General features: G+C 38.0%; 1 protein-coding gene across 2 annotated transcripts in view; it reads right to left on the bottom strand.

Moving 5' to 3' along the window:
* Positions 1-26: 26 nt before the first annotated feature.
* PALMD (palmdelphin) overlaps positions 27-14,869 on the bottom strand; it is a 31,759-nt gene continuing 16,916 nt past the window's right edge. Inside the window, exons 5-9 of one of the 2 annotated variants that reach the window (XM_082765603.1) lie at positions 8,690-8,804; positions 7,772-7,805; positions 7,573-7,683; positions 5,757-6,845; positions 27-1,641 (exon numbers count right to left, since the gene is read on the bottom strand). In XM_082765603.1, the coding sequence (XP_082621729.1) occupies positions 1,598-1,641; positions 5,757-6,845; positions 7,573-7,683; positions 7,772-7,805; positions 8,690-8,804 (1,393 nt within the window). In that variant the 3' untranslated portion in view covers positions 27-1,597. The remainder of the gene's footprint in view (positions 1,642-5,756; positions 6,846-7,572; positions 7,684-7,771; positions 7,806-8,689; positions 8,805-14,869) is intronic. The other variant, XM_082765602.1, reaches the window with a different exon arrangement.

The raw sequence follows: 14,869 nt of genomic DNA, 5'->3' as shown, positions 1-14,869 counted from the left end.
GTACCTCCCTCTGCTCACAGAACCAAGTAATGGGAGAATAAATGTCTTTAGTGAAAAGGGGAAGGGGGAAAAAACAACAAAGCAGCACAGGCCAGACATAGAGAAAATGTAATATAGTTTATTCATTTTTATCTACTATTCCAATCTCCAGGTAACAATCTCTCAAATCCTAAAATTTGAGATTATCCTACTTACTGTCCTACTTGAGACTAGGAGCCACCCAGTGTTTAGAGGCTACGTGTCAGCTGATTACTACCATCCACCCTCACTATGAGGTAGTAGCTTTAGTTTCCTGCTCTGAAACGAGGAAGACAAGCAGAAGGTTACAGTTGCTTTTAGGTGGTACATAATTTCTGACTCAGCTATATAAGAATAATACAACCTGAGCATTTTATCTGCTTAAACATTCAAACCAGCCTGAGATCTAATGAAATAAAGCATCATAGTGCTTTGAATATAAGGATGTAGCGCTTTGAGGCACTTTTTCCTCAAGAAGGTACTGGAAAAATCTGACTTGCCCGTGACTTTTCTAGATGTAGTTGTACTTTATGGCTGCTCTAAATGCCCTAGCTGTTCCTTCGTGTGGAAAGAATATGTTGCTTGGTGGGAGTCACAGACCTTGCTGGAGGGCTAAGCCCAGCAGTGGCTGTCCCTACAACAGACCTGTTGTGGCTGCAGGACAAGTCACTGGCAACTCAGTATTTCTGAAAGGGGCCTTGAACTAATTTTAGCTTTCCTGGCCAAATGAAATGTGTACTAAGCACTACTTCTCAGTGCCTGACAGGTGCTGCTTGTCTGGTAGCCTGCTTTCTGGAAATGTGGGGCTTTCTATAGTGAGCTAGGAGGTGAAGCCATGCTTAGGAGATCAAGCTGTTTACAGCATTATGTGCAGGATCTGTGAGGTTATGGGTGGGAGTCATACATGGTCTGGGGAACTGAGCAAGGTCTTTTGGTGGCTATACTGTCATATGTGAAGTAGAAGGGTGGGTAGACTGGGGTGCTCAAGAAGGTGGCTAAACATGTAAGTGCTGAATCTGCTGGTTTTGGATTGTTTTGCTGTTATTTAAAAAGGAATGCTTTAAATTTTGGCTTTAAATATGAAGCTTGGAAACCAGCTTTTATATTTACACTTCTTCCTGCTACTCTCTCTTATGCTTAGTTTTTAAAATAACTATTATTATTTTTTTTTTAATGAATGAAACATTTTCAATCAAAAGTCAAAGCAGGTGTGCTTAAAACTGAAAGGATATGCTGTGAAGTTCCTGGAGAGGGATGTTTATCTGCTCTGTGTATATGGCAACAACGTATTCCTGATCGTGCATACCTGTCCCCACATCTTCACACTTGGATGTACACTGCATTTATGGTCTTGCGTAACTTTACACTACCTTCAAAATACAAGCTTTGATTTGTGTGTGGCAGCTGGCCGAATCTAAGTCTGTTAGAGTCCATTGGGTTATGCAATGGGCAAAATAACCCAGATGCATAAAATAGAAGAACAAAGCATTAAGCATTAAGATCCAAAAGGTATGTTGAAGAAAATCTTCGTAGCTTTATTCTGCTTTGAGTAATGAAATTTACTTCCATCTTATAGCTGTTAAATCACCTTTTTCCCCAGCTTTGCCATTCTCATCCTTAGAGCTGAAAAAAAGAAAACAAACAAAACCATTGTACTTTAAGTCTTTCTATTTCTCATGTTAAATCTTTGTATTTAGAATAATGAAGAATACACGTACCTCCAATGGTTAATCCAGCAGAATAAGCATTGTTTTAGTGTTACAGAAAGAAATTAGTAGAAGGCATTAGTTCTAGTAATTTGGCAATAAAGTGAATAATAAGAAATGTACTCTATTATTGCTATTTGAAAATTAGCACAGCTCTCTTATCTGTTTTGTTTCTGTTACCTTCACTAACACATTACAGACAGATGGTATTGTCCTTGACTAGAAGCTGACAGATTAAAAGGATGCATGAATAATGAAACCCATTGTTTAAACTAAACTCCTCAGTGGGCACTGTAACTGTTTGGAAGCCTTTTTCTTTTGTTGATGTTCAAAGTAAACTTCTCTCTTCCTGGTGCAGTGAGTCAGGGTGGGAGTTAGTCATATTCCTGAATTAAATGGGACGGAGTAATTCATCTGTATAAACATCAGCATGGATATAGTCTGTAACTGGGTATAAGGTAGGTTCATTTGAAAGTGACAATGCAGGGCAGATGATTAAATGTTAAGGTTATTTTTAGAATAGCAATATAATGCTTTTGTTTGATATGTAAGAGCCTCCCCCCACTAAGCTCTTGATCTGAGAATGCAGTGGGAATAATCTCCAGCCCTCTGACCTGTTAGTTTGAAGACTCACCCAAAATAGCATTTCTTCCCTCCAACATGCATGTTCCTCTGTACTGGGAGACAGGGGGCCAAAGCAGCTGTTTACTTGATATATACAGGTCAAACAAATGTCCAGTTCAAGTCATGTTTTGAAGTTTGTTGCAAATCATAAAAGCATCTGAGCATAACCTTATTATGGGACCACTGACATTAAGCTTAACTCTTACAAGGACTGTACTGTTTGCAGACCAAGGCGTTCTGGTGGATGCAAATCCTGGTTGTGGTTTGAGAGCAATTACTCTGTCCTAATCAATAGTCCAGGGATGTGATTTTGTCTTTCACTCTACATTACAGAAACAGGTGGCATGTATGCGTTTTCCTTTTCTATTAAATAAACAGTTTTGTTGTACAATACTTTCTTCAGCACAAATTGGGCAAGTATTGTTTTCCATTGTTGTGTATCTTCCAGTGGTAAAGAAAAAGTCAGCTCATCTAGACGAGCTACCTGCCAAAAGTTGCACTTTCACTTGCCATGAGAATCTGTTCCATGCTGTCAACGAGGTTTTTCTGCCTATTCAGATTGTTTTGCCATTCTTCATTCATTCCATTATGTCTAGCCTTTGTTATGCCTCCAAGGACTTTATTTTCCCTAGTGAGTATTGAACCTTCAAAATATTTTCATGATTGAAATTTAAAGAAGAAAATAAACTTAATAACCCTGAATGCTAGGGTGCTAATTACAGCATGGCCATCCCTCTCCCTCTGTATTTCTGAAGGTGTGTGCCATGAGATATTGGTCTCCCACCAAGCTCATAGGGAAACAAAAATTACTCCAGTATGGAAAGAGGTATGTCCTGTGCTTCTGTCAAGTTAGGGCTATGCTGAAGTCTCCTAATTTAATCCCATATTTCTTCATATTGGTTGGGACATGGAACACTTCCTCTGCATCTAAATTGTCTTTTATCATCCCTAACTTTTCAGTAACTTGCTCTGGAGTTTCATTTTGCTCTCAAAGCAAGACTGTAACATAATTGACCTCCTTCCTGGTCTGTCCTGTGCTTTCTTGCTTTCTGTTCTTTCAAAGAGACCTCAGTGTCTATTTAATGTTCAAATACTGCCATTGCTTCCCAAGTCTTAATTTCAGAGAGGATTATTTTTCTTTTACGGTTTGTTGCTTTAGTAATGAATGTTGAGATACCAAAATAATTTTCTACTCCCCTCTTTTCACTGGTGGTGTTTATGGTTAACCTGGCAGGCTGAGGCTTGAAAAGAGTTTATTTCCTAGCTCTTTGTCATTCATTGTTCTAGATGTAGGAGGCTTTCCTGGTTTTGTTTCTTTGTTAGAATTAGCAGTGGGATTACAGGGCTGCTTGGGAAAAAATGAGTCATTTCCTGTTTTTTTCTCCACTGATGAAAATGTCCTAAGGAGTGGTAATAAATAGGTGGAGGGGCAATATGGCTTATTTTCTGATTCTACTGGGCACTTGAAGGTGCTCACTTGGAGGCAGAGCTTAACATGGAGGTGTGTTTTTGACTTTATTGGGGCAGTTAGCAAGCTGCTATTAATTGGAACATGGATTTTTCCTAAATGGCTATTTTCTCCGTAGTATTGTACTTGTAAGTAAATGGGTAAGATGAATATAAATTAATAGAACAGGTTCTCAAATGTCTTTGCTAGGTTTTCCACTTCCCCAAAAGTCGTTATTTGTTTTCTTCTAACCTCAAAAGAGGGAAAACAAATTGCTCAGAGACTGGCAGGAAAAATGAAGCATCAGAAGCTTCTTTCAGGAGACAAAAATAGGCGAAAGATTGTTACAGGTGGAGGTGCTCAGCTAACAGCTCAGGTATGTGGCCCACCTGAATGGTGCTGCCAGCTTTCCTCTTTCCCAGGGTCTATTCAGGTCTGTCTATTCAGGTCTATTCAGGTCAGCAGGCTGGAGAATGAACAAATCATTTTTGCTAGCAACTAGCTTCTGGAGAGCGGGTATTGCTTCTCTGTATTGTCCAGACATACGTGATAGGGGAATTAAGACTATTCCCAAAACACGAGGGGCTAGAACAGTTGATGGAATGGTTTATCTTGCCTGTAGCCAGCCACTGGTGCTTTCATTTGTTGGCATCGAGTTTTTGGCAGCAGCCTTTACTCCTGTGGGACACAGGAATTGCACAGACAGCAGAATTGATGCTTGGGCGAAGCAAAGGTTCTCCTGAGTGGTAGACAAGGGCAGTGACTGATCAGAAGTGCTGGGCAGCACTGCTGGAATATTTCAGGCTGTGTTGTGTGTGACTGCATGAGGTTGATGCTCCTAAACTGAGAGAATTACTTAACAGCTCCTCCCAGTCAGTGCATACAGCTGCACAAATACTTGAAATTTCTTTATGTGATCTAATGTCCACCCTCTCTCCTGGCTTTACTCTCACTGTTAAGAAATTCTGAAATTTCAGTCCATCTGTAGGCAGGACCTTGCACTTTGGCTTCCAAATTGCAAGATTACGCAGGATATAGTCAGGTAGAAAGGGGAGAGGGGAGGGAGAGAATGTAGAATCAGCACCCCTGGCATCCCTTTAATTCAAATACAACATTCTCTAGTGCAGAATGTGGCTACTGTCTGAAATCTGGTGATCTGTAAATACTCCTAAATGCAGTTTAATTATATGCTCTAAAATACAACATAACCATGCTATTATCCCTTCAACCCTTCTTGCTATTGTTCTTTCACCCTTTTATTATAAATGTTATAGTAAGAAACAGACATCTTAAATATGAATAGATTATAAAAACTGCTAAGAAATAATAGTATGGTCTAACCAAATGTAGAGAGGAAAACTTTCATCGTTTTTCAGAAACTATAAAGATATTTAACTTAGGTCAACAAAAATGTTAAAACTTGCATAGACATTGTCAAGGCAAGGCTGGAAGTGTTGGTTCCAGTAAAATAATGAGTAAAACAGGTTATTAAACAGCCTTTCTGATTTAAGGTGCAATCTGGATTATCTAGGAAGTGGTTAGAATGCAGATAGGCACAAAAAATTCCAGTATGGTGACAGCATCAAGAAGCAATGCTGTTAGTTACCTTGTAGAAATGAAAATTATCCTTCTAATTGAGGTAGCATTAATGAATCCATAAATTGTAACTTTTAAGAGAACAATTTTAGTCTTTGAAAATCACAGAAACTGGCTTTTCTGCGATAGGTGGTATTTATTCCAAAATTTTTATATGGTAACTAGTGCATTGCTAAAGATGAAATAGTTCAACAGTATCAAAATGCAGATTAGCGTTTGTTAACAAGGAAGCAAAGAAATGATTAGTAATTGCATATTGGTCCATGAAACAATCAAAATAATAAGTGAAATAGCTGCTACCAGAGAGCAGTATCAGGAATGCTACATGAGTGAGCAGCAGCGGCATGATTTTCCTTTTCCATTACCTGTTAATGAGGGATCTTCAGTACCATCTCCAGATACCTGACTCTGAAGATGAATGCGGTGCGTAGGTGAGCTTAAGCGTTCCTCTTGTTCTTGTAGGGAGATGGAGTTCTTGTGGGGTGTCTTGTTCAGGCTTGAACCCAGGCTTCTCACCGGGTTCATCTGTGGCACTTCTGTGTTTTTTCTGCTTGGTGGCTGATAAACCTGGCTATAGTGGCCTATGGGATGATATGATGGTTTCTCAGATTTGCTGTCGTCGTCATCGTCATCATCAATAATAACTAATTCTGCACGGATAACCCCATCGTATCTTGACAACTTCTGATCTGCTTCTGCATCATCATCATCAATGCGCTGATAACCCATGAAAATCATTGTAACTGGTTCAGAGTCATCCACGTAACATGGTACAGCTTGGACGATTTTGTACTGAACATCTTCCTCATCCTGAGGTGCAGGGGATGTTTCATTATGATGGTAGGAGTGTAAAAACCTTGTCTCATTATGTCTTTCTATTGTATTCTGGTAAGGTTTTAATTCCTCATGTGCAGCTTTTCTTTTTTCGTTATGTATCATTCTGTTCTCAGGATTAGTGTGTGCTTTCTTCTCTGAATGTGAAAGTTCTGGAGAGGGAGACTTTGGTGTTGGCTTTGGAAGACCGAGCCCATTCTCTTTATGTTGCTGCATGAAGTGTTCCCCCTTAGGAGAGAATTCTGCCTGAGTGAGTCCATTCATCTCTCTTCTATGTGTGTCTTCCAGTTTTAGTCCAGGGACTAATTTGTCTTTCTGAGGAGTAACTGGTCTGCAAAATTTGTTTGCAAACACAGGCTCGTGATACTCTGTGGGAGACTGGGAATTTTTTTCAGTTGCCTGCCTTAGAAGGTCCTCTACCTCAACAGGAGCAAGTTCATCCATTCCATTTTGTGTTGTGCTGCCATTTGAGGACACTGCATAGACTGACTTCCTACCATCGTCATAGACTTTAATACCTGTCTCTTTAAACTCATTCGAGGGAAGAGGTATTGTTGACAACACTGTGTTTTCTCCTGTCTTCATGTCTTTTTCAACTTTAATTTCCATTGCAAACAATGCTGTTGAAAGAAACAAGTGCTTAAACTGATGATGCAGCAGCTGGAAGAGATGTTTTAGAAGAGTTCTGACACTAATGGAGAAAGACTGTCAGAATGAATTATCAAAGATGTAAAATTATCGCATACATAACCAATGTTTCCAGGTTCTCATTCTGAATCCCCCCTTCCACCTTGTCAAAACTTGAAGTGGAAAAATATTTTTGGTTGGATCTACTTCTGCAAGGGAAAATAGAGGGAAAAATGAGGAGCCAGTTTTTGTTATGTGATTCTGACTGACACCTTTAACCTTAGCCTCCAGTGGTGTGCTTGGCAATAGGAGTCGAAAGACCTTGACATTCTACAAACTGAAAGTTTTGGGCACTCAGAGGGGTTAGAAAGTGGTGTTGGTAGGAAATAACCAGGTACTGCCAGTTACCTGGTGGATGTAACTGCTGGCAGAAAATGTGAAATGTGTAGCATGAAGGGAGGAGCTACTAAGTTATGCCAAATAGAGGAATGAAGTACTGGAAGGAAGCTTCGGTGTTGAAAACATTTGATCTTATTCTCAAAAGCAAATGCCTGGTGTCCCACCTCTCAGTTTTGTTGACATCACTGATAACATAATGCAGCTTAACTGAGAACATCATCTGATATCTATAATGCTCATCCTTTCCTTAATGTGTTTGATTCAATTTTTAGGAAGCCTTTGCAAATACTGGCAGCCTTTGCAGTTGTTAGTAAGCAGTACCTTTTCTCTTTTCTTCATCATCAGTGACAGTATGTCCTGCCCTCTTCAGTGCAGAAGGTCTGAAATACTTGGGAAGGTCAGGTATGCTGGCATATATGTAGTCAGCTGCCTCTGAATAAAGAATATCACCAATGCACTTATTTATGTTTTTACTGACTTTTACAAGAACTTTTTTTGAATTAGTTTTTACAAAACGTACCTTCTTCAGCTTCTGCTTTTTCAGTCTTCACTGACTAGGAAAGAGAACCATTAATAATAAATGTGATAGGTCAGTTTTAAGACATTAACTAGACAGTGTTTTGCTTTACATAATAGTTTTAACTTCTGTACGTGATTTCATACTGAGAGGTACCTAAAGGTGGAATCTGCTCAGCTTGGAGTATGGCAAGTGGGAAAGAGGAACTTGCTTCTGGTCATCTTACCCTGTGTCACTTAGAATCATATTGGTAAAGACAAGACATCAGGAAGTGTTACTCAGTGAAACAGCCTCACGCTGTAGCCTAGACCAATTGACTTCAATGATTTTTTCAAAGGCCGTACTTTGGCTTTCCAGTTAATTATCTCCCTGCTTATTTTTAGAATGTATATGTGCATATGTAAGAACAACTGGAAAACTGAGGTTGAGTTTCATCATTTTTTTTTGAGAAGGCTTCAAATTTTCAAATATCAAAATGACCTTTAGACAAAGGCTAACAATACATCACTTTTCACTATAGCTTCTCTCAGGGACTGAGGAGAAAGCTTGATGCAGTTTAGTTGGATGCATCACCTGAAGGAGTGTAAGTCGTTCTCTGTATGACTGTGTATATCTCTGTCCTCTGTGTATATCTTTTGCTGAGGTGCAAAGTTGTTGATTGGTGGCAGTGCTGTTTTCTTGAGATGTGCTATAAGTAAGTTATGACAGGAATTGTTTCCTGACCTCCAACCCCTGCTCCAAACAGCAAATGGAAATAAATGGACACTTGAACAATATAATTTCTTGGCCCCTCTTTGTATTTGATCTACTGTTTTAGAACAAAGGTTCATGACCACTTACATGATCCAGCTTGCTCTTCTTCCCCTGATTATGATGATGAATAAGTAACACATTCTACCTCTGGAGTAATTTGGCACTTACCTTAATTATGTCTTCTGTTGTTTTCTCAACTGACTTAAGTTTCTTTAAAATAGATTCTTCCTTAGCTGAGACTTTCATTTCCTCTTTTTCAAGGGCCTCGATTTCCTTCTCCAGTCTGCAATTACAATTCCCTTTGATTTAATATCAGGAAGAGAACAACACTGCAGATTTGATTCATTTTGAATACAGACACTAGTGGGGTTGATTCTACTTACACTGGCAAATCTCACTCTGATATAGAATCAGCTTGTAATTTCACATGCCTCAGGAAAAACTGAAATAGTATTCTCAGCTTTTAAAAAACGTACCTGCCAGACTCCTTCTGGGCCTACTGTGAAAACAGTGACTGAAGTTAACTTATTTACTTTTCATGAGAGAATAGGTAAGGAATATACGCCCCCATGGGATTACCTCATCTTTAAGCAAATTTTCTCTCTACATTGTCTCAAGAAATGCGGTCATTCCATGGTAATTATGATGTAGGAAACTAGTCTAGTTACGTACACCAGGGTTACGACTTTCTTGTTTCTTCATTGTGTGTGTACTTGAACATTTGGGACAAAAGCTGTAAATTCTGTGGTTGTAAAGGTCAGAAGGATGTTCTTCTAACTCCGAGAGTTAGAGTTATATGAGGTCACCTCATACACTATATTTTAATATATGTAGCTAAGCTGAATTCAGGAGGATAACCTAAATAGAAAAGGTCTAATCAATCTAGTAGAAGCTGGAATTCCCATAAGACCATCTTTATCCATGGAAATAAAATTGCATTCATATTTCTGAGAAAGAGCAGGTATTGTGCTGATATATGAAGGCTTTATTTGATAAAATAATGGCATTTGCAAATACTTTTGTAGATCTAAAATAGGTAAAACAGCACTTAAATGATTTTCTAATGTAAAAATTAATATAGCTAGGAATCACAATAGTAATATGTTTTGCAGACTACTTTTATGAAGTGATAACTTCATAATCATGTGGATTTTGAATACCATGCAAACTGCACAGCAGCGGATGCTAAGAGAGACTGAAGTCTGAAGCTTTCTTATGAGTTTGTTTTGGGACCAAGAATGAAGAATTTGCAGTCACCTAGAGTGGTAAAGAGGCTTTTCAAAGGTAGGCTCAGACACCAAGATAGTTCTCTACAGTTTTGCATGTGTCAATGTGGGTTGTGGGATTTCAAATTTATTTGCTTCGGTAAAATAGATGTAACAAAGCCTGACTGACAGTGGAAACTTGGTTCTTGAGGTGAATAAATGCAAGATATTTATGATTATAAGATATTTATATATGCAAGATAAGTGTGGGGGCAGGATGGCTGTGTGACTGTAGCATTTCTGATAGCTACAACAGCTCTTGTCTAGTCTACAAACTTTAAAACACCAGGCAGTTTTAAGAGTTCCACTTCAGGATTGTGCACTAAGGTGTCTGCAGATATAGGTGTGCTTCCTAATTGTTCATCACTTTTTTTTACTTGATTCTCTGGGAAAATGCTGAAATCAAGTCTCTGGAAAGGATTTTTTTTCAGCATAACAGTAGTCATATTCAATGTACCTTGGACAAGCAGCTCGGAAGGCTAATGTTTGAAGTGTTTGCTCAAGTAATATCCTCAGCTGTATTACCAATGAACTGGCAAGAGAAACTGAGCACTTCATACAGTACTGATACATGTTGCATCAGGTGTTAATAACCACTTTATAAACTTGGATTTAGAGGAGATTTCCTGCACTAAAACAATTTGTAAGGGTCCATTTAGTACAGAAGGAGACTTTGATTGCACCTCAGTCTAGTCAGTGAGAGTTTTGTTTTACAAAGATAACTTAAGGATACCAAACACACTAACTTTGGATATTCTCTAGAACAGGATATTCAGCACTGGGCTCATCTCCACCAGATTTTACTAGCACAAGTCACTTGCCAGTGAAGACATGGCTGGTGGGTTATTTTCTTTAAAAGCCCTCATTCTGTAAAAGATTGAAGTTCAGCAGTCAGAATTTTTTGGCCTATTGATTTGTACTCTAGCCTTGTACTTGATTTAGAAAGGGCCACAGCTCCCTTTCTCCTTCCCCTTTTTTGTTGTATGTTAAAGCTATATGATATGGTTTCTTGCATATTAAAGCTGAGTTAAACGTTTAAGGTGTCTCTTTCTTAACTGGAGTTCTTATTTTCTCAGCACTAAGATGCTTGATGAAAAATTTCTAGTCAGAAAGGTCCAGAACAAAATGTTTAACTTCTGTATATGTGAGAGGGAGAAATCTATGCCTGGTTGTTAAAGCACGTCTATAAGGTAAAGTATCTCAGTCAAATTCTTTTCTCTGGTGTGACTAAGGTAGTGACTTTAGGGAGGTGCCCCACAACCTATTTTTTCCTCTGTAGTCAAGACATTTCCATTCTGCATAAGCACATATTTTGGGGGGTTTAGATAAAAGCTTTCTTTGTAGCCTACTAGTCGTCAAGTCACTTTTCCATGGGGGAGATTCATAATCAAGTCCAAATTTAGCTCTGAACTGGATCTCTCCTGCTATGGATGAGTGCAATATAGCCTTGGACTTCTCGTTCATCTCTTTCTCCTTCTTGCAAACCCTTTAGCTTCAACTTATAGAAAAAAAACAGAAGTACATTTTTAAATGTTCCATATTTAACTAAAATATGTCTTCCATTGTTTTTGAATCCTGTAGAAGTTGATGACTGTAGACTTAAGGCACCTGCAAATGGTATCACAGTTGCTGACTCTCTAATCATAAGAGAATTATCACTGGATGATCAGATCCAAAACTAAAAATAAAATAATGATGGACTATACCCCAATATTCTAGGAAAAACTGCATTATGATTTGACTTATTCTTTAGTATGGACTAAGATCTAAGACATCATACCAAAGTCAATGCTAATAATAGAAATTTCAACTCCATTTAAAACAGTAAGCAGGCCAGAATAGTTGAATGCAGCCTAGCAGAGAAGCATTATTTAACTGCTTTTGTGTGATTGCTTGAGGACTCTGAATAATGTTGTGGCTCTTGCCCTTTTTAAAATCAAAGTTGAAGAGCTACAATAGTAGAACACTGTGTGGATTTTCAGCTGGTGGTAAGATCCTCTTTTTTGCAACACATATGGTATCACAGATCTCAGAACTGAGATGTGAAGAAAAGTGTATTCAGGATGAAAATAAAACAAATAAAAATAAGAACTCTTACAGTGCTATGAAAAAACTAGTGTAATGACCACATTCCATATTTCTACATTTCTTACAGAATACTATTTAATATATCAAAATGTGGTTTTACAGGAGACTTTGATTGCAATATTATAATATTAAAATTAATCATTAAAAACTTATAAAAGCATAATGAACTAAAGGATCGTTAACCTTTGTTATGGGTTTGTTTTAGTCTGGACTGTGACTGCTGCTAGACACAGGTGTAAGAAGAAGAAAAATCTTGGAAAGTTATTAGAAAAGTAAAGTGGGGGTGGATGAGATGGCTAGGCAAAAGACAAAAATTAAAAAAAGTTATCTGTGACATCAAGAAATGTATTTAATTTTCTGTATGCTCTCACGCCCATACAAACACCCACTTCAAGTGGTAATTTAGAGGACTGATCAGTGGGGCTAAAGAAAAATTATACCTATGCAAATTGAAAATTGCATCTAGAACTTGTCTCTTTTTTTTTTTCTTTTTTTTTTTTTTAACACATACTAGTATATAGATGTAAATACCTCTTATGGTTCATTTTTTCACAGGATGTTGTGTATATGCACATTAGGACTTGTTGAAAGGCAACTTTTTAAAAACACAGTATACGTTGTTTAAAAAATCAAAGTCCTTTTGATTTTGTACAGGTCAAAATTTAGGCCAGGATCTCTTTCCAGTGTTTAAATCTTTAGCAGCTTCTAAATACTCTGAATCAATGACATTTTTAGGAAGTTAATCACAGTCTGGTTTGAAAGGGTCTAGCAGCTGAAACAGTGACTATTTTAAAACAAACTAAAGTTAGCTTAGGGAAATGGTTTAGTGGGGACTGTTAGCGTTAGGTCAGAGGTTGGACTCGATGATCTTGAGGTCTCTTCCAACCTAGAAAATTCTGTGATTCTGTAATATATATATATATATATTTTCATGGTGTTGCTGTGTCTTGCAGAGGACTGGAAGCATAATGCAGTTACTATATTAAATCAGTCCTCTGGATATTTGTCCTTTCCTCCTTGAGTAGTGTTTGTTGTTTTAGAGGGCAAAGAAAGTAGTATGGAGATGTGGAATTAAATAAGGAGCTTTAGAAGATGAGGTTCTAAACTGGTGGTGTCTCTGCCAAAGCAGTAGCTGAGTTAACAAATTCTTCAATGTATACCTGACTGCTGCTGGCCACCAGCTGATCTGTGATTGGCACCACTACCATCCCAGAAGAAAAAGGCTTATGGATGAAAAACAGATAGTAGGATACCACCCTGGAGGATACCAGACTGAGAGGAAAAGGCAGCTTAGCAAGTCTTTGCATGTTTTGAGGTGAGTCAATGCTTTAGCAGCACTGTAAACCATCTAGTCTTAGCCTGCCTTAATGTATGTATCACATTACAAACTAGAGTAGTCATTAGTAACATGGTGATGTTTGTGCATTTTTTTTAAGTATGTTGTTTAGCAACCAAGTCTGTCACAAATGAATGCTATTTGCTGAAAATCAAATGATAAAATGGGACCGAATCTTTATTCACCTTGTTCCCTGACCCATGACATGCTCACTTGGCTCACTGCAACTTCTAACAGATAAACAAGGTGAATAGAAAAAAATGTGTAAATGCTGTTTTTGTCTGTAACCAGAGCTTTGAGTCACTTGTCTGTAAGGTGGCTCAGGCCATTCAGTGAAACACTTTTCACTGTTTTACTGTTGCTACAAAGAATGGAACCTTCCCTTTTATTGAAAAATGCCCAAATCCTAACAGATAAATGCTAGCTCTATTTGATATGCAAGTAAAGAGTGTTTCAAAACAGGGTTAGGAGAGTAATGGAAACGCCACTGTTGTAAATAACTTGCATACAACTGCAAGCGATTGTGCTCTCAGCTGAGAGAAACATCCATGGTTCTAGGGGTATTGAAAAAAATATCTTCATTTTTTTAATTGATAATGACAACCACATAACTGTCAGAGTGGACAGAATCTACCTGAGGCAACAGTGAATTTTAATAATTGGATGCACAGTAGAAAAATTCTGCTGAGCTTCTCAACATATTGTATTGTTACTGCATGACAAATGTGTACATGATCAGTATTGCAATTTGATACCATAGGTCAAAAGTGTGACTTCATTTTATGTATATGTAGTCAGGCCAGCTTTTACTAGCTTGGGTACCATCTATGACATGGCAAAAGTGCTGTGCAAGTATGGTGAGTGCACGTGTTGTGCTTTTTAGTGGACTTTGTTCATGCTAGACTTGGCATTACTAGGTTTCTCTATCTCTGTCTAGTTTGAAACCGGGTTGAGGATGTTTAAACAAGACATGATATGGAAGAGAGCATGGATGCCTCTCTGGAGGCCTTTGCCAGACCACTATTGAACAGTGGTAGGAGGTATAATTTACAGGAGGAGGCGTTTGAGAATAATCCTGCTTAAATGTTTAGTTCAGAGGGAAGTTTCCATATGACTCAAGCTATGTTCTTCTGCCTCAGTTCTCCATCTGTAAAGTCAAATACCTTGCCTATCTCCTCTGTGTGTAACGAGGATAAAAGCTGCCCAAGTCTCTAAAGTATGGATTGCCTAGTTACAAGAATAAATATATCAATAATGAAAATGTTTCTTTTGCTAGTAAGGCCTTAAAACCTCCAAACTGTCTTTAAAACTTCAGCAATGCTGATATAAGTACTTTTTCTACTGCTAGGTGGGTCAGGAGTATAATTAGGACCATTTCTGTACCTATTCTTAGTTCCAGGATGCATGTTTCTCGTTGTATTGTACCTTGCTTGGTGATGAAACTGTTTTTTCATGCTTTTTTTGATTTATAGTGGGTGAACATCACCACTTATTTTTTTCTATATGCTGTCTTGCAAAACACATCCACAATAGAAGGAAACAATATTTGCTATATAAGTACTACTTCATTGTACCTGTGCAGTTATAGTGAGAGTGAAGACAGTGTCATTCTGTTATACTTTCATTTAATCTTTTCATTTTATGCTTGTCATTTTATGA

The sequence above is a fragment of the Aythya marila genome (assembly GCF_965140915.1).
Source record: "Aythya marila genome assembly, chromosome: 8".
NCBI lineage: Eukaryota > Metazoa > Chordata > Aves > Anseriformes > Anatidae > Aythya > Aythya marila.
This window is presented reverse-complemented; position numbering and strand designations above follow the sequence as displayed.